Here is a 20,517-nt window from a genome sequence, read left to right as displayed (position 1 = left end):
TTGTGAAGCTCTCTTGGTGGACTGGTCTCCTTTGTGAAGCTCTCTTCGTGGACTTCCAGGATCTCCAGGATTGTGGAATGTCCTCATAGTGTAATATAGTGTAATCACATATAAGGCTTTGAAAGGGGATGTGTAGCTTTTCTATAAGTCATGCCTGGCACCGTGTCTCAAGCCAGTTAAAACCTTTAAGCCATCCTTTCAGACTCTTTCCATGTAGCAACTGAATGTGCCTGATGCTTCTCTTGTACTTACATTTTATAATGTTTTTTACAAAAATACACGCATTTAGCTATACTCTCACACAGACTCATACACACACACACACACACATTTCAAATTTGTTATGTACTGTTGTCAGCCCTCTGGTTCAGGTGCTGGTGATGCAGAGAGCTGGTTGCTCTTTGTGACGGACGCCAGCCTGCAGGGAGAGGAAGAGCCAAGGCCAGGCTGCTGCCGCCGGACGCTGCCTGTGTGCCTTAGCCCGTCCCACGTGCTCCAGCGCTCAGTCAGACAGGCTCTCGCCTCCTCATCTTCCTCATCCTCCTGCCACCTCACCCTCAAAGATGTGTCATTGCAGCGGGGTAAAGCACTATAAATGAGGCAGCATTAATCGTGTGATGTGTGTTTTAAAGGTGCTGTCCAATCATATTACACCCCTGCCTTTTGAGTGCACACACAGAATGGCCAGCGAGAGGACCTTGTTGAGAAATTTGCTGACTTTGGAATTGGAATCATGGACTGTACCTTTAATGTAACGGTGTTGTTACCGCCTCAATTCTTTTGTTTAGTGTGTTTGCAGGCACTGATGGACATTTCATATTAAGTTGAATTTACATTGGCTCATAAAACTACTGAATAGCCCGCTGGAATCAATCACTTTAGCCAGTAGATCCCCATGTCTGCTTGTATTTAGTGTAATAGGACACTGTTGTCCCTGCCCAGGTTGTATTGTTTGCTCGGAGCAGTCCACAGTCAGACTGGCTCCGGCAGCGGGAGACTCCCTGCACCCTGACCCTCTCGCACAGCCTGTTCGACTGGACCAGCTGGGCCCGGAAACGCCGCCCAACACCCTATGCATGCTCACTGGTTAGTGCATTCCGCTCAATTCCCTCCCGGATCGATTCGCACAGGGAACATCTTATCCTGCTAAAGGGATCCAGTTGTTTGTGGCAGTTTCTGTCAGACTTGTGCTGTGACTGGGACCTTGTGGTTACGTCAAAGCTTTTGTCCTTCGCCACAGTCAGCCATTTCTCTTCTTTTTACAGCTCTTCTGTTATTCTTTTCTCTCACAAGGCTTTTCAAATGGTTTCAGTTACCAAAAGAATGAAGAAGAAGAAAAGACTTGATTTATCCCTTATTTAGTTCTTGGCCATCATGTTTTTGTCTCTTTGTGTAGCTTCTTAGAAAAACCCCAAACCCCATTTGAATTCTTCTTCAATCACACATGAAAGTGTCATGGTGTCGTCAGCCTTTGCCACTGTTGATCCTGCCAGTTCATGACAGTGGACGGATCTCTCCCCGTCTACGCTGCCAGTGACGACTCAAAAGATAACTGTAACTATAGCGATATGAGCGTTCACACTGACCAACGATAAGAAAGGCCTCTCAAATATCCTTTATGTTTGAATGTGGCATTCGATTGTATTCTTATTGGCGATTGTCATTATAGTTAGTGTTGGCAGTGTGAACAGGCTTAAAGACTGGACATCAGAATCTAATTGTTGTTTTGCAAATGTTTTTTTTTCTTAACCCCTTAGTCTGGAAAGAGTCCACAGTACACTGTTTCTGTGCTTGAAGTGAAACTGCAGGTTGGGGTCATGATGGTTTCAGTGGGGGTGATGTGTGCTTGAGCTGCGGGGGAATGAGAGATGGGGTGTCGCCCTGGCTGCTCTCATATTGCTTTGCTGATACGGTCTGATCACCAGGACTGAAAAGTTGTATCAAGCACATATTATCTCCTGCCAGGTCAGCATGTTTGCCTGTGCTTGGCTGCACGCCCTGCTCAGAGCTCTTCTGCATCACGGCCGAGTGGAGTTCCTTATCTGTAGGAAATGCTGAAAGTTATATAAGGGGATGTGTGTGTGCGTTTGTGTGTGTGTGTCTGCGTGCGTGTGTGTCTGTTTGCGTGTGTGCATGCGCAAGTGCGTGTGTGTGTGTGCGTGCGCATGTGCGTGTGAGCATGAGTGTGTGGCAGTGCGCGTGTGTGTGTGTGCGTGTGTATGTAGTCGAGGAGGATATTTGTCAGATGGTGTCAGCTCAGCTTCTGGGGGTAAACCCTATATGTGGTTGGGCTAAAGCACTAAGTGCAAGTGGGAGAAAAGGCCTGAGCACATTCAGGTAGTAAACACAAGCTAGTAAACATAGCAAAGCTCTCACCAAACAATGTGCTCCCATTCCTCCCACTCTGTCACATGTAGGCCCCTTGTGTTTCAGGAAAACCTTCAAGGATCAGGCTGTCTGTCTGGCTCCACAAGAGACATGACCCTTACCTCTGGACACCAGGAATTAAATTTCAAGGATCCAAATAGCTTTTCCGTTCAGTGTTGGAGCAGGGAGGCTTGACTGGGCCCTAGAAGCCTTATTTTCACATGTTTGTGTAATGGGTAAATCACCATACTGTTTGTGATTAACAGTGCACTGGCAGTGGCATAGGCAATAAGCCACTACCCTGGCCTGTGGGCCAATGTATTAGTGTAGTAACTGAGTACAGTACAATGTGACTGTTGGTTTAACTGTCAGTGGGGTTTTCAAACATGCATCGATGTGGTTAATATCTGGGCTTAACTAACAGCGTCTAAGTGTGTGGTGCATAACTAGGTTTTGTTCTTAAAGTGAGATTCAGAAGATGTCCTTCTGACAGGTGACGCCTGACATCTCTTTGTCCTTCCACTCAGGTGTGGTTGTCGGTGTGGATGAGGAGACGGCTTACTCCTGGCCGGTGTGTAGCCGGTGTGAGAGTGAGCGTCTGGAGAGGGCTATGGCCACGCAGTGAGTACTCACAGTCACACCCACACCATTAAACTCCCAAAACACACCAGGTTTAACGCTAATCTCTGCTAGATTACAGCAGGCAATACTTGGAGTGAGTGAGATCACCCTTGCTTTTTTTTGTTTCTGTCTTACTGGCTAATCAGCCTCTAGCAGTCTTGTAGTTAAAACTCCTTGAGAATAATCTGTTGTCTTATACAATGAATGTTAATTGGCTGAAAACATGGATGGATGTTTCCTCTGGAAGTAACTTGTGCTGCAGTTTACTCCTACCGTCCTCCATTAACTTGTACTGTCCCTCACATTGTGCATATTCCTCAAATAGGGGGCATCACAGTCATGTAGCTGACATATTTGGATACATCTGTGAAATATCTGTCTTCTCAGGGAAGGTTTCTTTTGTACTGTTTGTGACACGGACGTGGTCAGACCCACCATCAAGATGCAACTTGAAGTGTTCCTAAGCTGTCCTTCTCTGAGCGACTGCACCATCAAAATAAAGGTAAGGCTTAGTAAAGGTGTCTCTGCCTGACGTCCTGTTCTGTGTGGTTCTCCTTTGCTCTTGTTCAGACCAAGTAAACATAACACTATACAAAGCAGGAAGGCTTGGCTGCGTCATTACAGAGACTAGAAACTAGAAACTTTTTGACATGATGTTATCGTCACTTTTTTTTTCTTCTTTTAACCATTTCTACGACAGTCTCTTCTTTCTGTTGTCTGTGACAAGGCATAGTTAACTTGGTTCTGCACCCTGGGCCTCAGGGAAGCCAGTTCCCCAAGTTACTCAGAAATCAGCCAAGACTTGGCCCACAGTTAGAGTTTTCAGATCAGATTCATGAAGCTCAACCATTTCATTAAGCAGCAGACAGAGGAGTGAAATGATCTGATGAATTGCAGTGTTCTCCTTAAAAAAAGGAATTCAGACATTCCTCATAAAGCATGTGATTACTTTTCTCTGGAAGTACAAAAAAGTGATAACATCTCAAAATGCTCTCTATCATTTCTGTTCTCTAGCTGCAACAGAAAACTATTGATTCAGTTCTGAGCTCATTGGGCAGCGATCCAGCGGTAAGCCCTGATCTCTTGACACTTGACACCTGTTTCTTGCATGTGTGACTGCTCAGTTTGCATTTCTACTTCTGCTTCAGTGCACACCAGCATCGTCCGACCGTTACGTTGGATCGGGGCTAACACATTCCCTCAATTCCCTCCCAATATTCCTCCGACTCATAACAACATGATTACTTAGAAGCACAAGATGTATATCTGTCTTTCCTATGAAACTATAGCAGGTCCATTTACCAACGTTGCTCTCACTGGCTCGTGTGTTTGGATTGACAGTTCTGCGAGGTGGAGAGCGTTCTGGGAAAGGAGGTGGGCCCCGTCAGTGCCTATGTACGAGTGATCACCAGGACCCCGGGCCTGTGGGTGGGCCTGGAGGAGGTCAGCCTCTGACGCGGTGCAGCAGCGCGGGCAGCCGTCGGACTACAGGCCCCCTGCCCCAGGGCACCCTGATCCTGAGGAGTGTGTGGGCTCACAGTGGGCTTAGCGTTGTGCTGGTTTGTATTGTGTGTTTGTAGGGGTAAGGTTGAAATGCACAAGATTAGCGTGTCAGAGAGGGTTAGTAGTACACTGTAAACATGCCTGAAATGATCTGGTTGGCCCGAGTAACATACGCATAATATATTGGCATCGAAAAAAAATTGTCTTGGAAATGAAGATGTCAAGCGCTGTGGTGTACGTCATTTGTCATGGGTCACTGGTTCAAACACATGGCCCTGTGACACAGTTTGGAATGACAAGGTGCTGCAAAGTCACACTTTGAAGCCATGAGCCGGACACATTTAGCAACCATGTGATGGGTTCCTCTTCCGTCAACACAATGACGGTGCATCTGCGTTCAGGATGGTCCTCTGGATGGCACTACAGTGCTGAGAAAACGTTTGACATTTTGAATCTACCTCTACCTCGTATTTACAGCCCTTCATCTGTCCCTAGTGTGGATATTATTTGTTGGGACTTCAGTTCTTTCATTTTGTTGTGTCTGTTCAATAAAGAACGTGAACTTCTGGAGAAGCATATTTGGTTGTGTGTTTTTGTATGTGTGTGTGTGTGTGTGTGTGTGTGTGTGTGTGATTTCTGTCAGTATACATGCTGTACACATCCACTGAATATTATGCAGAAACATTAAAATGGAACCTTGTCTGTTGTGTCCAACCATGACTGGAGGTCATCACACTGCACAAACCAACCATGAACCATCTCTAGAGGTGATCAGTACCAGTAGACTGTGCCTACTGTGGATCAGTACCAGTAGACTGTGCCTACTGTGGATAAGTACCACAAGACTGAGACATCTGTTGATCAGTACCAGTAGACTGCCTACTGGATCAGTACCACTAGACTGTGCTGACTGTGAGTCAGTACCAGTAGACTGCGCTGACTGTGGATCAGTCTACCAGTAGACTGCTGACTGGCACTGGAAGTCCACAAAATTCTTAATGCTTTGGTCAGATGGTTATAAACTAAACAAAAATTAGGCCATTTGAGATTTTTTTGATAATAAATTGACACTTGAAGGATTATAGCCTATAGGTTCTCTCACTTGTACGTCGCTCCCTTGTAAATTACTAAATGTAAATGATATATGTGGGATTGATTGAACTCTTGGACATATTTTAGTAGCCCTTATTGCATACCATTCAGTAATATCAGTTTTTTTTTTTTTTTTTTTTGCAAGGGTAGTTCTAGAACCTTCCAAATATGTCCAACGTGCCACAAACAGGCACTGCTACATACTTTACATTTTACCTTGAAGAAGGCTGTGCCCCTTGCCACTCCCCTCCCCCTTAAGAATCTGAACTCACATTGACAAGCTCGTGTTTCAGGATTTCAAGTCATTTTATTACAGATTTCACAGATTTCCCAACTTTTATACAAACCATATAAAAATGTTAAACATGCTCTGGCATTTGTAATGAGTTTGGAGTACCATGACAAATATATGAAGTTTGAGAATAATTTAAAATACAAAAATTCAAAAATATTTATATATATAATATATACTGTATGTGGCAGCAAGAGACTGCAATAGCCATATTTTCAGTGTCAAAAAGTAATCTGGTGTAACTTATGTACAATTGCTACAGAGAATATTTCCTTTGAGGTATGTTTCCAAGAGTTCAGTCTCTCTGAGGCAAGATTCACTTGTCACCGACTGTCCACGGTCCCCCCATAAGAAGAGTTGGGGATCTGCTTGAAGAAGTTCCTCAAGCTTGTAAGCTCGCGTGTAAGCTGGTCGACTGCTTTGTGCAGACGGTCATTCTCCGAACTCATTTCAATCATCTTTTGCTGCATCTCCAGGTTGCGTACTTTGGCCTTGTCCCTGCTTTTACGCACAGCGACGTTATTCCTCTCCCGTCTCTGGCGATACTCCGGACTGTATCTATCCAGGTTCTTTTTACCCTTTTCTTTCCCATGTCTTCGGGGGCCCGAAGGGGAACCGACGGAGAGGGGCTCTGGCGTAGTTGGTGGAGTTGGCTGTCCTGTGTGCAGGGTCATCGATGTCTGCGCACAGGTCTCTATCTGCGAGGGGAGCGGTGAGGAGATGTCACTGTCACTCCAGTCCGCCTCCTGTTTGATGGGCGCGCTGAATACACCTTTCTCGAAGTTGGCATTCTGCATCCTCTCAAAGTCCTTTTGAATGCCCCCGCAAAATGTGCTGGTCGTCAGCAGCGGTTGGCTGGACGGTGCATTAGAACAGCAGAAGTCAGCTTTCTCTTGCTTCACAGTGTTGTTAAACAGATCTGCAAACAGTTCGTCGTTGCAGAGTTCGAGATTCGGCACTGACGCCATCGATTCGATGTACGTACTGAAGTCAATAGCGCTCTCGTCGTCGTAGATGGCTGGCGCTGTGCTCAGCTCGACCATACTCGTCTCCTCGACCATGCCATCACTTCGCATGGTTTTGCAGTCTCCGGGGAGACTGCTCTGTTTATTGTCGTAGAAATTTGTAGGCTCCATCGCCCAACTCATATTGCATGGTGAAGAGACGCACTGCGAATCCAGGTTGTAAATGTCACACATGAACGCGGCTGGACTCCTAGTAGCCTTGAAGTTGACTGCCAACTTTGATTAGCCTACTTGTCAGGTCAAAATAAAAAGGGCCAACTGTATGCTCTCTCGCTGAACTATACCTTGCGACAGCTAGGCTAAACGTTCGGCGTTGAGTCACTGGCGTTCCCTTGGTCCTAAGTAAATCAGTTCTTTCTGAATCTGGTTTCTGAGCTTGTAAAGCTTGTTCAGGTCAAGTGTCACTGAGATCTCGCTCCTCTGAAATAACCTGTGGCTTGCTCAGTAAATATGTATGCCCTCCTTTGCCTACGTCAGCCGCTCACCGCCCCCTGCTTGACAAGCCATACGGCCCTCTGACAGTCACATGGTGTTGCTCCGCTCCTATTTGAGGAGAGAAGGGTGTGCTCACACCTCCCACTACTACTAGTAAAGTGTTAGTGGGACAAGTTAGAACTACTCTGCTTTTGTAAACAACCATGTGTGGCCAAGTCAGGCAGAATGCCATAATTTATCGTCAAGAACAATGGAGCCAATATTGATTCCCCCAATCAAAATCAAGCTGAATATGCAGAGATTTTACATCTGAATGCATTATAGCAGAACAGCGAATTAGTTTCACTTTTTTTGTTTATATTTCAGATACTGTTAACACATTATCTACTGGATAATAGACCTCGACAACTGGGTTTCGCCTAATTGTATTAAAAGCAGCAATACGGACTTCTGTTCCAAGACTAGTAACCGAATGACCTAAAAGGCATGCAAAAACCTTGCAAACACAACGAAAAATAAACGCTTGCCAACACACTAACTGACAGTATAGCTGTCATGTCATGCGTGTGAAAGCTTTTTTCAAATTTTGCAGGGTGTTCTAGCCCGGTACACAGAACTACATAGGACATATCCTGTATGGCTGGTGGGGAAGACAAAGGTGTTTATCTGTCCTTTACGTGACCAAATGCTAAAATGAATGTGAGGATGGTCCCAAAACTAGTTGCCTATTAAACCATACCTCAAAAAGTGTCAAGTTGTTGCATAGTGTTACTTTAACTGGCGGTTGGAATTATTATTTATATTGCGAACTAGTATTATTGTACTGCAGGAATGTATAGGCAACTCGATATCATACACATTATGATAATGTATGTGTCGTCATGCCTTCCACACGTGGAGGGCATCGTCCTGTGTTTTTCCAGTCGGAAGTTCCCGGAATGAATTCTCTGGCCTCAAGGTACTAAATCCAATCCTCATACGCCATCTAGCGAGTGTGTCTATAATAACGCGGTGGCGCAGGGTGGTTTGATATGCAGTGAATGGTGACCACGTGCACCTAGAAACTTAAATGTAACTTTGTATTTGTACCTTCAAAATGTGAAGGTACCAAGACCAACACCTGATTTCGTGTAGATCCCACATAACGATATGTAAACTTCCATCATAACCGGTTACATTTCAGGAGTACTCAAAGGGCAGTATTTGCCATATTGCCATCTAGCGGATACATGTATTATTGGTGTTGAGGGAGAAATTTGCCGCGAGTTTATTGGGTGATACCAAGTGTTTCGGGGGCTCAGTCTCAAGATATCTAAAACAAGTGCTAATTTTATGCTGTTAATGTTATGTGTCGCCTTTGTTGTATCATTAGATAACGTTATTTTATTAAAAATAATAAAATATGACCAGTATGCGGGATGTAACATTATTGGGTTGAAGTCGCCATGCCCTGGCTCTCCAATATAGAAAAAATAATAACTTCCGAGTGTCACGATTGGTGTAGTTCTTCGCGGGAAATTTGCGTCACTGGGACGATTTCGCGCCAACTTCATTGCAGTGGAAGAGGAACATTGGAGCAGGTGAGCTGGTGCTTCTACTCTTTTGTGTTTTGACCGTCTCTTTTAAAATGAAATAGAATATTTGTTTGCTGCCTATGTTATGAACGGTGTCTTTATATGGTTTATTTTTAATTTGTCGATGTCGACATTCAGTAGGCTTAATGTAACTTAATCAATGAACAGCAACATTCGATCATTGCTGCTTTGTTGTCAGACATCTTTTACCCGTCATACAGGATTACCATTCAGATTCTAACTTCTAACTGTAAGATCACACATAAACACAACGATAAACTACTTTGTCGTTACGCTATTGTATGGGCCATTTTGATAGCATTAGCATTGATTGAGGGTGAATATGTATGGTTTTACTCCTCTATTTTTGTCAATAAACCCACCCTTAACATGTGCCCGTCTGCAGAATATCTAGTTTGTGCTCAAGATGTCTTCGCCAACTTCAACGCCAAGTCGCAAGCGGGGAAGGGCCAGCAATCCCTCTACACGTAAGTCCTTATCAAACCAGCCACACTTCTTGTCCTAGCTTGGTGAGAATGAGAATTTTATCTTTTAAACTTTTTATTGTCGTCGTTTGATCAGAGCGCTCTTTTAGAATTGATGAAATATGGTTTGATTGGCGGTGTGTCGATACATTTTTTGGATTGATTCCTGTGAGACTAGTAAGGCATGTCAATAATTCCATGTCTAATAATAAGATTAGCAATGCCTCTTACATACAGGCTTAACTCTACGCCATGACCACAATCAGTGGCGGACCTAGTCATTTGGGGGCCTAAGGCGAACATAGCCAGGGGCCCTCTTCATCCGTCCTTTTAATGCAAAAAAAAAAAAGGGCCACCTCAAAGCAGGGGCGGACTGGGGGAAAAAGTGGCCCGGGAGTTGTCTGTCAGAGCGGCCCACTTAATATACGGCGCGTTGCCCACTCAATGTATGCAAAATACCCATACACTTAACATAATTTTGGATGATTACAAAGAAATAACATTATATAGGTTTTTTAATAACATTTGGATCCACAAATTTGCCTGGATGGACACATGGAATAAAATGATACTGGCTATTGTAACACTCCAAGGTAGGTATAGTTTGCTAGATGAATATGCTTAACTCTGGGCTAGTATCAGATGGTTATATGTATAACTACCTTATTAGTATACTAGTATAACTAACTTAAAGGCACCCAGTGCAACTTTATGTAAACATTCAATGAAAAATAAACATTCAATTTCTAGTCTTTTTTGCACGTAGTAAGTTTCAATAACTCCATACCATTACATATCGACATTCAAGGAGCAAAGATGAGACGTCGTTGTGTGGTGAGAACTGATAGAAAATCGTAAACAACAACAATCGCCGGTGGTGAGAAGCCATTTTTCCATTGACTGGAACCTGCTTTATTTATTGTAGGTTACCAAAAATAAAGAAAATGGCGGCGATTGTTGTTGTTATCGATTTTCTATCAGTTCTCACCACACAACGACGTCTCATCTTTGCTGCTTGAATGTCGGTATGTAATGGTATGGAGTTATTGAAACTTACTACGTGTAAAAAAGACTAGAAATTGAATGTTTATTTTTAAGCCTCGAAAGTTGCACTGGGTGCCTTTAAGGAATAAATGTCAGCAGAGAAAGAGTACACAATTTTTTTGATAATGATTAGGGCGACCTACATTAAGCAATATCAATTTTTTTGTAGGCTGATGATTAACTCATACAGCAATACCTTTTTGTATAGTAGATGGCAGCACACAATCAAAATATTTCCCCTCTACCTATAGCTACAGTAGCTAGTTATATGGAAGAAAGTTGCATTCAGGAGCCTTCATAAGCAAACATGATTTGGCTCCACATTAAATTATCCCACTTTTTCATTATCCACATGTCTCAAATGTTGTATGATGCAACATAGCTTTACAGGACACATACAATATGTCCAGTAACAATGTAAAGAAGGGGGCAACATATAAGTCAAAACCAACTATATTTATTGACTGATCTCGAAAGTATTGGCTTACAAAAGCTAAATAAGTCTTCACAAAGAAAATAACTCAGTGTTAGGGCAAAAAGCGAACATTCACACTGTACAACCTATGAAAAGTGACAGTGGTAGCCTACAAATAAAGGAATACAGACCGCGTTAGCCACTTCACAGCGTGCTAGCCATGATTTTCTTTCGTTCCAATTCTGATGTAGGATTCCACCCTTTGTAGAAACCTGTTGAATCGATACATTTGGTGTAGGAAGTCCTAGTTGTTTTGTAGTCAATTTATCCTAATTAGTATGCCGACTAAAAATGAGTTTCTTTCAAGGAGTGACTTCAGTTGTTGCACTGAATGTTAGGCATCTTGACAGACTATGCCTTGACCGTTTTTTTTAAACACATACGTCCTTATACTTATGACGAAAGAATGGAGCATGGCGAGCGCTCCCGGAAGCCATGGAAAATGCATTGAGAGCCCTCTTTTATGAAAGAGAATGGATTTAACATTAGAGTGAGAGAGATCTGGGGCGATTTCCATTTAGCCCCAAATAGGGACGCCGCCTTCTGAAGCACAACTGTTGCGTGACCGTTGCCTGATTCGACATTTGGTAATTTCCGACAGAGAAAAAAAATCTCCTTTTCCTGAAGGCAGTTCGTCGCCATAATCGCCCTTAAGGTCCGCCGCCACTGGTTTGAACTTTATTGTAGAAATGAACAGAACAGAACATACGATGGGGTGTAAACATCAGTGGTAATGGTAGTGTTGCATGCTGGGTGTGTGATTGTGTGTGTGTGTGTAGGGTTGTTAAAGGTGTCTACGAGCGAGACACGCAAGTATTAGGCTAGAGTGATTGACATTTAATAACAAATAAACATAGTAAGACTGACGGAGGAGATTAGATTAGTAAAGAAAATAGTAACCATGAGTGTGAATACAGGTCACTAGGAGTAGTATAAATAGCAGACAGTGATTCCGATTGGCTATCATTAGAGGTATATAATGTATTCTGTGAAGCAAGGAAAACTGTCGCGACCGACATCTGCGGGAGGGCCGGTTGGTTATAGACTTGGGCCATCCCATCGGCCCATCGGTGCCTGGGTGCAATTCGTCGGGGGCTTTCTGCTGGGTGGGGGCCTAAGGCAATTGCCTAGTTCGCCTTAATGGTAGGTCCGCCACTGACCACAATATATAAGTACCAAGTGGACTATAACAGTCACCAAATTGGTTAGAAACTTCAGGCTGCTATTCTGTATGAGGACTACCATATTTCATTTGACCAATAGTTAGTTGTTTGGGTTTTTCGTTCCATCCGTCCCCACACACACACACATACTTAGAGAACCACTCGGCTCAACTTCAGCCTTGATGGTTGATAAACAAAGCACCCACTGAGTGTAGTACAGTGAACTATCCATATAAGGTTTAAATTGAATGACGACGCCATGCGTTTATAATTGACCTCTGTTGTCCCTGTGTGTTCAGCGGGGAGCGAGGGCCCCCTCTCCCCCCCATCTCAGCGGGCCAGGTCCCAGGACGCCTCTCAGGGGGAGCTGCCACCCATGCCCACCTCTCCAGCCACAGACATATGCAGCCCCAACCCTCAGGACAACTCTTTGTTCTCCAGCCCTCGCCGCTCAGGTAAGCATCAAGCCCTACCACAACCAGATGCATGCCCGTACGGTGGTTGTGTTAATTTATATATTATTTTTGTAATATTTTTTTTTAATTTGATATAAATACATATTGATGGATAGATGATTAATACATATATATATATAATCCTGAAAGAAATTTGAGTTTTTGCAAGCTCAAAACATTTCAGCCAAGTCAGAATGACAGTTGTGCTGCTTGATGTGTGTTTAATATGAACAGCACATTTATGTATGTGACCTTCAGTGGGCAGGTTTTGAACATTCTATTAAAAGCTTTTTTCAACAATGTAAGATTCTAAAATTCCATGTTGTATTCACAGACCCAGATATTCTTTTGAACATTCAACAAAATTCTACACACACCAGTGTGACTGTATCTGCTGAAGTCCTTAATACCCCCTATCTCTCACTCACTGATTCACTCACTCACTGATTCACTCACTCACTGATTCACTCACTCAATGATTCACTCACTCACTCAATGATTCACTCACTCAATGATTCACTCACTCACTGATTCACTCTTTCTGTCTCGCTCTCTCAGTGCTCCCCAGTGAAGTGGATGCCAGTTCCCCGCTGCTCTATGGGACCCCCAGCTCCCGTGTGGAGGGGACACCCCGTAGTGGGATCCGTGGCACTCCGGCCCGCCAGCGCCCTGACTTGGGCTCCGTCAGGAAGGCCCCCCAAGTGGACCTCCACTCAGAACCTGTGAGTGCTTATTAATGTACAGTACTGTATAGCCTGAACTGCATGGCCTATGTGGAGTAAAACTTCCATTAAGGCATTATAATGTATTTAGAAATGTAGGCTAGGTCTACCCAAGATATACAAAGATGATGCACACATTGAGTAATTCCTGCAAGAGTTGTGGGCATGAGTCTCCGTTTTGTTTCATGAATTTGTTGCATTTAGACTTTTGCATTCCATGTTGAAAGTTCTGGGGTTTAGCATGCACATTAGTTTGTGGCACACTCAAACTTTTAATTAGTTCTATACAGTGAGGGCAGTACTGATGAAGTTATTCCAAGAGATTTCAAGTTTGTCATTGGTACTTGGTACTGACCTCTGCTGTGTGACCCAAGTGTGATGCAGTGTCATTAGTGTTTGTGTATGTGTCTCGGCAGCCCGCTGGAGAGAATGCTGTGGCAAGCGATCAGGCTGCGGGGCAGAGGCTGGTCATTTGGGGTACCGATGTTAACGTAGGCACCTGCAAAGAGAAGTTTCAGGTATGTCCCATCAGTCCTGTGCCCTTGTGCTGTTCTGTTGTGTTTATTTGCAGACTGCTTTGTAGGATAGCTTTGGGCTCTCTGTGTCTTTGTCTGTTGATATGTTCTCGTCTTCTGATTTTAAGTAGATATAAACCAGTTCTGCCTTAACTATAACGTGATATGAACAACATAAAGAGACCGCTTTGGGCTCTGTTGATATGTTGCGCTGTAGCGATTCGAGGTCTGATCTAAGCAGATATAAACCAGTTCTGCCTTAATTGACTGATATGACCAACATAAAGACACACTGTGGGTGGCATGATGCTATTGCTGTTCGTGAGAAAGACCTGTTGTTAATGTTGTCCCATTGGTCCAGACCTGTTGTTAATGTGGTCCCATTGGTTCAGACCTGTTGTTAATGTTGTCCCATTGGTCTTGCAGCGGTTCCTGCAGCGCTTCATTGACACCACCTCCAAAGAGGATGAGAACTGTGGGCTGGATCTTAACGAGCCCTTGTACATGCAGAAACTAGATGAGGTGAGACAACACTGCAAATGAGTGTGTGTATATGTATGAATGTAACACATAATATAAGCGTGTGTGCACGTGCATAGGGATGTATGCAGTAATTTAAAGTAGTTCATGCACTCAGCTATGTGACCATTTCTGACGCTAACGCTTCTGTGTTGTCCTCAGATCAGCGTTGTTGGGGAGCCTGTGCTGAATGTGAACTGTGGCCACGTGCAGTCCTTCGATGCAGACATGTACAGGCAGCTCATCTGCTATCCCCAGGTAAGACACCCCACCACCCCCGCGTCTGCCTGGAGAGCTGTCGACCTGACCTGTATGTGATATGACTGGCATGTGTGATGTGCGCATTAGATCCTGTGCTCTGGAAGGCCACTCACGTTCCACCCTTGTGCTTTTACAGGAAGTCATCCCCACGTTTGATATGGCAGTCAACGAGCTGTTCTTTGAGCGTTACCCAGATTCCATCTTAGGGCATCAGATTCAAGTGCGACCGTACAACGCCCTTAAGACCAGAAACATGCGCAGCCTCAACCCTGAAGGTAATTAGCATGTCGGACGGAATTTGAGAATACAATTATCATTTGACATGTGGGGTATAACGCACATCTGTTAATTATGATGGAGCAGGTAGGCATGGCCACCTTTATCGTAAACACCGTTCCTTCCCTGGGTAACCGGTCATAACATGGTTATTTGACATCTGTTTGGAGGCAGGCCTCATTTCATAACAGACATGTTTTGAATATGAAACAGCTGTTTGCATACTTGCAAGATGAGTGGCAGTGTTAAGAAAGGGTGTGTGTGTGCACCTGTCAATGCAGTTTACTGCTTTTATGATCTTTATGTTATACCATCTTTAAATAACAAACTTGTGTGGTTTTACTGTTGTCACTCGTTATAAAACCATCATTCATGGAACTCGAATTTGGTTTTACTGTTGTCACTTGTTATAAAACCATTATTCATGGGACTTGAAATTTAGAAGATATGCTTATCCAAGATGTTTTCTGAAACCAGAGCAGTAGAACAGTGTCTGTGATATTCCAGCCTTTGTAATTGTTCAAGCTTTAACATTTATATGGTGTCTGTCTATCTGTCTATCTATCTCAGACATTGACCAGCTCATCACCATCAGTGGCATGGTGATCCGTAACTCCCAGCTGATCCCTGAGATGCAGGAGGCCTTTTTCCGCTGCCAGGTGTGTGCGTTCAGCACGCGCGTGGAGGTGGACCGCGGCCGCATAGCCGAGCCTGCTGTCTGCCGCAACTGCAACACCACCCACAGTCTGGCCCTGATGCACAACCGCTCGCTATTCTCCGACAAACAGATGGTACGTGAGGCTCCCACGGCCCCTGAGGGCCCCGCCTTCAAGCCTCTCTGTTAGCAGATGCTATACCGGAGGATCGGAGCATTGATCCACTTACTAAGGGAACATGTGCTCTGATGATCTGGGTTGGATGCTTGGTGTAATCCTTCTGTCGCCTCCATGTATGTGTTTGTCAGTATCCCTTAAAGTCCTAGCCTTAAAGTAATCTATTTTCAGCCTCAAATACTAATCACTTGCATGATATAACCTTGATGCATCATACTCCAAGATAATCCTGCGTTTCAGATGAACCGTTTAAAAGGTGTTATTTGTGTGTGTTTGTTTTTTTTTTTTTAAACCACTCATTCGTTCATGCTATTTGTCTCGTTTGTAGTCGGGCAGCGCCAGTTCGGTACCATCTTTCCATAAGGCTGATTCCATTAATATGTGGTCATGTGTGTCCTGGTGTCTTTCCATGAGGCTGATCCCATTGTAGGTCGTCATGTGTGTCCTTGTGTCTTTCCATAAGGCTGATCCCATTCGTATGTGGTCATGTGTGTCCTGGTGTCTTTCAGATTAAGCTGCAGGAGTCCCCGGAGGACATGCCCGCTGGTCAGACTCCTCATACCACTGTGGTTTACGCTCACAATGACCTCGTGGACAAAGTCCAGCCAGGAGACAGAATCAACATCACAGGTACGCAAACAAGGCCTCGAGCTGTATGTAACATTAAGCATAGTGTTCTTTACTTAGCATGAAGTGCATCACTGAGTGCATTGTTAGAGGAGTTTTAGCAGCTAGGGTATATTACTGACTGCATATCTTGAGTGTAAATGCACATCACTTGTATGATGCACTATAAACCATTCAGGTTGTGTGTTCAGTAGGGTAATAGTATGCATGTTGGTGACGGAGATCTGGTTCACCTCATTCAGTCTCTCATTTTCTAAAGCAATATTTGACTCCTCTCCTCTGCCGCAGGCATCTACAGGGCTGCCCCGATGCGCGTGAACCCCAGGCAGAGCCAGGTGAAGGCCGTCTACAAGACCCACATCGACGTCATCCACTTCCGCAAGACGGACGAGCGGCGCCTGCATGGGCTGGATGATGAGAACGAGCAGAAGCTCTTCACCGAGGAGCGCGTGCAGACGCTTCGGGAGCTGGCCGGCAAGCCCGACGTCTACGAGCGTCTCTCCTCAGCCCTGGCGCCCAGCATCTATGAGCACGAGGACATCAAGAAGGTCAGTGGCCTCTCCCCCAGCCAAACGAGAAGAGGGCTAAGGCCCTGATGCTGTGTTAAGAGTGTTGAAAAATGTACTTTGAATATATAGCATGAAAATAAAATCTGATATAAGATTATGATTGGTGTGCTAATAGCATTTTTAATTAAATGTACTTTATAAATTCTGTGGATAGTTAGTCAGTGACATTTGTAAAACAGCTGTGTTTTTTTTTTCTCTGAGTAGAATAAAAACCGCACTCTCAAGCTTTTCTCTTTAGAAATAAGACCAGTTTATTTTCGTACAGACGCGTTTCGGCCTTACGCCATCGTCAGTGTCAGTTTTTTTTTTCTCTGAAACATCATCCTCTTTCTGCCACAGGGAATCCTCCTGCAGCTTTTCGGCGGCACACGAAAGGACTTCTCCCAGACGGGCCGTGGCAACTTCCGTGCCGAGGTCAACATCCTGCTCTGTGGAGACCCTGGCACAAGCAAGTCTCAGCTGCTGCAGTACGTCTTCAACCTGGTGCCTCGCGGGCAGTACACCTCGGGCAAGGGATCGAGCGCCGTGGGTCTGACGGCGTACGTCATGAAGGACCCCGAGACACGGCAGCTGGTGCTGCAGACGGGCGCGCTGGTGCTCAGTGACAACGGCATCTGCTGCATTGACGAGTTCGACAAGATGAGCGACAGCACGCGCTCAGTGCTCCATGAGGTCATGGAACAGCAGACACTCTCCATCGCCAAGGTATGGGGGGTGTGTGTGTTTGTGTGTGTGTGTGTGTGTGTATAGCAGGGCTGCACTGTCCAGATGAAGTATTGGTTTTGGTATAGATGGTGAATTCATGAATTTCTCTGTGAAATGTTGTAAATTAGTGGTCTTTAACATGAGTGCTTAGCTGTTTACACCAAGCCCCTCAGCTTGCAAAGATCCTTCTTAAGAACGCAAAAGCACTAGCACCAGCAACCACACGCTCTCACCTGCAATCTGTCTCCTTTGGCCATAGGCTGGAATCATCTGTCAGCTGAACGCTCGCACTTCCGTCTTGGCCGCAGCCAACCCAGTGGAGTCTCAGTGGAACCCGAAGAAGACCACCATTGAGAACATTCAGCTGCCACACACACTCCTGTCCAGGTGAGGATCTCCGCTCAGAGGCCTGGGTGTCAGTCACGGGGTATCAGTTATTCATTGACCACTCGGTATGATGAGAGAGAGAGAGAGACTATTTGATAAAATAACGTGAATGCAGGTAAAGTGTTTGCTGTAATTGATTGTCTACTCTAAGAATTAGTAATGCAGTTATCAGATTCATTTTGTTTCTATTTTCATCCTTTTAATACAGATTTGACCTCATCTTCTTGATGCTGGACCCTCAAGATGAGGCCTACGACAGGCGGCTGGCCCACCACTTAGTGGCGCTCTACTACAAGGGCGAGGAGCAGATCGAGGAGGAGTACTTGGACATGGCTGTGCTGAAGGACTACATCGCCTACGCCCGCACTTACATCGTCCCCAGGCTGTGTGAAGAAGCCAGCCAAGCACTTATTGAGGTACTGCAGTCTATTTTCAGACGCATGCAGCCCAGGGTAAAAGGGGCTTGTTGGGATGATCCTGCTGGGATGACAGGATGAGGCTGATAATCAACAGCACTTTGGAGACAGTCTAGTGTACACATCATACACTAAGCACATTACTGCAGTGATGGCAAGTGTTGTTTGTGTCGGCTAGAACTGCATGTGCTCTTTAACGCTGACCGTTGTCGTCTGTCTCATGTCGTCAGGCGTATGTGGACATGAGGAAGATTGGCAGCGGCCGGGGCATGGTGTCCGCCTACCCACGTCAGCTTGAGTCCCTCATCCGGCTGGCCGAGGCCCATGCCAAGGTGCGCTTCTCCGAAAAGGTGGAGACCATTGACGTGGAGGAAGCCAAGAGGCTTCACAGAGAGGCCCTCAAGCAGTCAGCGACTGACCCCAGAACCGGATTAGTCGACATCACCATCCTAACAACAGGTAAAAATAACATGGTCAGGGTTATCATAGAAAACAGGGTTGTCTGTGAAAGGTACTGTGCAGTAAATTGCTATAAAACTTGCATGGGTGAACATTTTTTGAATGTCTAAAATGGTGTTGTATGTCCAACATCGGGTCATTATATTATGTTACAAGGGTAATGTAACTGTACTGTCCAGGTATTTCATACATTTCAGACTCAATAACCAATTGTAAGACCGATACACAATGTGCAAACACATGTATTGGGTAGTCTACAAACTCTTGGGTAGTCTACAAACTCTCGACAGACAATGTTAAATGAGTAAAGGGTTTCTGCTTGCTTTTTTTCAAAGGAATGAGTGCTACCGCCAGAAAGAGGAAGGAGGAAATAGCCCAAGCCCTCAAGAAAATGATTCAGGCAAAGGGGAAGACGCCTGCCATGAAGTATCAGCAACTATTTGATGACCTTCGAGCACAATCTGAGGCTGTAAGTGGATTAATTTTCTATAATATAAAAGTCTGATATGACCAAAGACTCATCTTTCAACAAGGAGGTCAATTCAGTAATGTTCATAGAAATAACTTCCTGACCATTTTTGATTTCTATCTTGTCTTTGTTCCAGGCCATCACCAAGGACTTGTTCGATGAGGCTCTCCGAGCTTTGGCAGATGAAGACTATCTAACAGTCACAGGAAAAACTGTTCGCCTTTTGTAAAATATTGATGCATTTTTGCCTTACAGGAATGACTTATCTGGATGCAAATTAAGTAGCATACGCTTGTGTTCTCTGGTGATCTGTGGGGATCTTTCTGTACTATGTTGAAAAATAATGAATTTATAAAAGACTGGTTTGTTTCTTTTGTGATGCAATAAAATGTGTTTGCCATTAACTTGGGTTTGGTCAGAATGTGTCGTTTAACAAAAGCGCTACAGGACCGACAACGAAGCTCTAAAACGTTCTAGAACTTAAGTCCTCAGTTGAAAGTGAATGTTACTTCAAGCCTGTTATCCAATAAACTATTTTTCACTTTTAGCTGTTAGAGTTAGTGAGCTGTCATAGACATGGATCGTGCCAGTGATCATAAGTGCCTGTTTGGTCGGTTGGCTGTTCAGATCATGTATCCATCTTCTCAGCTGCTTTTTAACCTTAGAAGTCAACGATCAAATGCCCGCTTTCCCCTCACTGTTTGGAAATGCAGATGAAATGATGTTTTTTATCCAAAGACATGCATACATCCTCCAAAGACATGCATACATCCTCCAAAGACATGCATACATCCTCCAGTCAGGAGATCATTTTTATACACCCCGTCCCTACTCTTGAGGGTGTAGTGTCATGCTCATCCATTCGTGCCAGAATGTAAGAACCGACATTTTCATTAATTGACACAATTCCTTAGGGAAGGATTTCCCCCCACAACATCACTTAGCTGCTTTGACAGCACAGTGCAGTACAGCAGCAGTCTGATTTGTAAAACCAAACAAAATACATCTTCAGGACACTGCATGGGAGGCTTTTGAAAGAATTTCATTGACATTAATGCCAATACAAGTACAGTGCGTGAAGCCAGCTCCACCTACCTCTCCACTTAGAAGAGGTTTTTTTCCCACGGTCATGGTTTTCTAAAGTATTATAACACAGTCTGTACATCGTCCAAGTCGTTTTTGTCCACACTTTTGGAGGCCTAGGTAACTCATCTTGCGGCTCGCCTAG

General features: G+C 44.5%; 3 protein-coding genes across 3 annotated transcripts in view; 2 read left to right on the top strand and 1 right to left on the bottom strand.

Moving 5' to 3' along the window:
- spidr (scaffold protein involved in DNA repair) overlaps nucleotides 1–5,020 on the top strand; it is a 54,891-nt gene extending 49,871 nt beyond the window's left edge. Inside the window, exons 15-20 of the mRNA XM_080838174.1 lie at nucleotides 359–581; nucleotides 943–1,086; nucleotides 2,895–2,988; nucleotides 3,376–3,490; nucleotides 4,003–4,056; nucleotides 4,330–5,020. Of these exons, the coding sequence (XP_080694300.1) occupies nucleotides 359–581; nucleotides 943–1,086; nucleotides 2,895–2,988; nucleotides 3,376–3,490; nucleotides 4,003–4,056; nucleotides 4,330–4,443 (744 nt within the window). The 3' untranslated portion in view covers nucleotides 4,444–5,020. The remainder of the gene's footprint in view (nucleotides 1–358; nucleotides 582–942; nucleotides 1,087–2,894; nucleotides 2,989–3,375; nucleotides 3,491–4,002; nucleotides 4,057–4,329) is intronic.
- Nucleotides 5,021–5,876: 856 nt separating this feature from the next.
- On the bottom strand, nucleotides 5,877–7,309 carry cebpd (CCAAT enhancer binding protein delta). Its single transcript, XM_080837776.1, has one exon. The coding sequence runs from the start codon at nucleotides 7,072–7,074 to the stop codon at nucleotides 6,199–6,201; it is 876 nt and encodes a 291-aa protein (XP_080693902.1). The 5' UTR covers nucleotides 7,075–7,309; the 3' UTR covers nucleotides 5,877–6,198.
- Nucleotides 7,310–8,900: 1,591 nt separating this feature from the next.
- mcm4 (minichromosome maintenance complex component 4) lies at nucleotides 8,901–19,567 on the top strand. The gene is made up of 17 exons (XM_080836384.1): nucleotides 8,901–8,915; nucleotides 9,316–9,397; nucleotides 12,376–12,531; nucleotides 13,090–13,253; nucleotides 13,670–13,771; nucleotides 14,195–14,290; nucleotides 14,450–14,545; nucleotides 14,685–14,823; nucleotides 15,395–15,615; nucleotides 16,167–16,287; nucleotides 16,573–16,832; nucleotides 17,193–17,558; nucleotides 17,818–17,945; nucleotides 18,154–18,361; nucleotides 18,592–18,820; nucleotides 19,156–19,289; nucleotides 19,426–19,567. The coding sequence occupies exons 2-17, from the start codon at nucleotides 9,337–9,339 to the stop codon at nucleotides 19,516–19,518; spliced, it is 2,574 nt and encodes an 857-aa protein (XP_080692510.1). The 5' UTR covers nucleotides 8,901–8,915; nucleotides 9,316–9,336; the 3' UTR covers nucleotides 19,519–19,567.
- The last annotated feature ends 950 nt before the right edge of the window (nucleotides 19,568–20,517 follow it).

The sequence above is a fragment of the Sprattus sprattus genome (genome assembly GCF_963457725.1).
Source record: "Sprattus sprattus genome assembly, chromosome: 4".
NCBI classification, from domain to species: Eukaryota; Metazoa; Chordata; class Actinopteri; order Clupeiformes; family Clupeidae; genus Sprattus; species Sprattus sprattus.
Note: the sequence above shows the minus strand (reverse complement) of the source record. Positions and strands in the feature narration are given on the sequence as shown.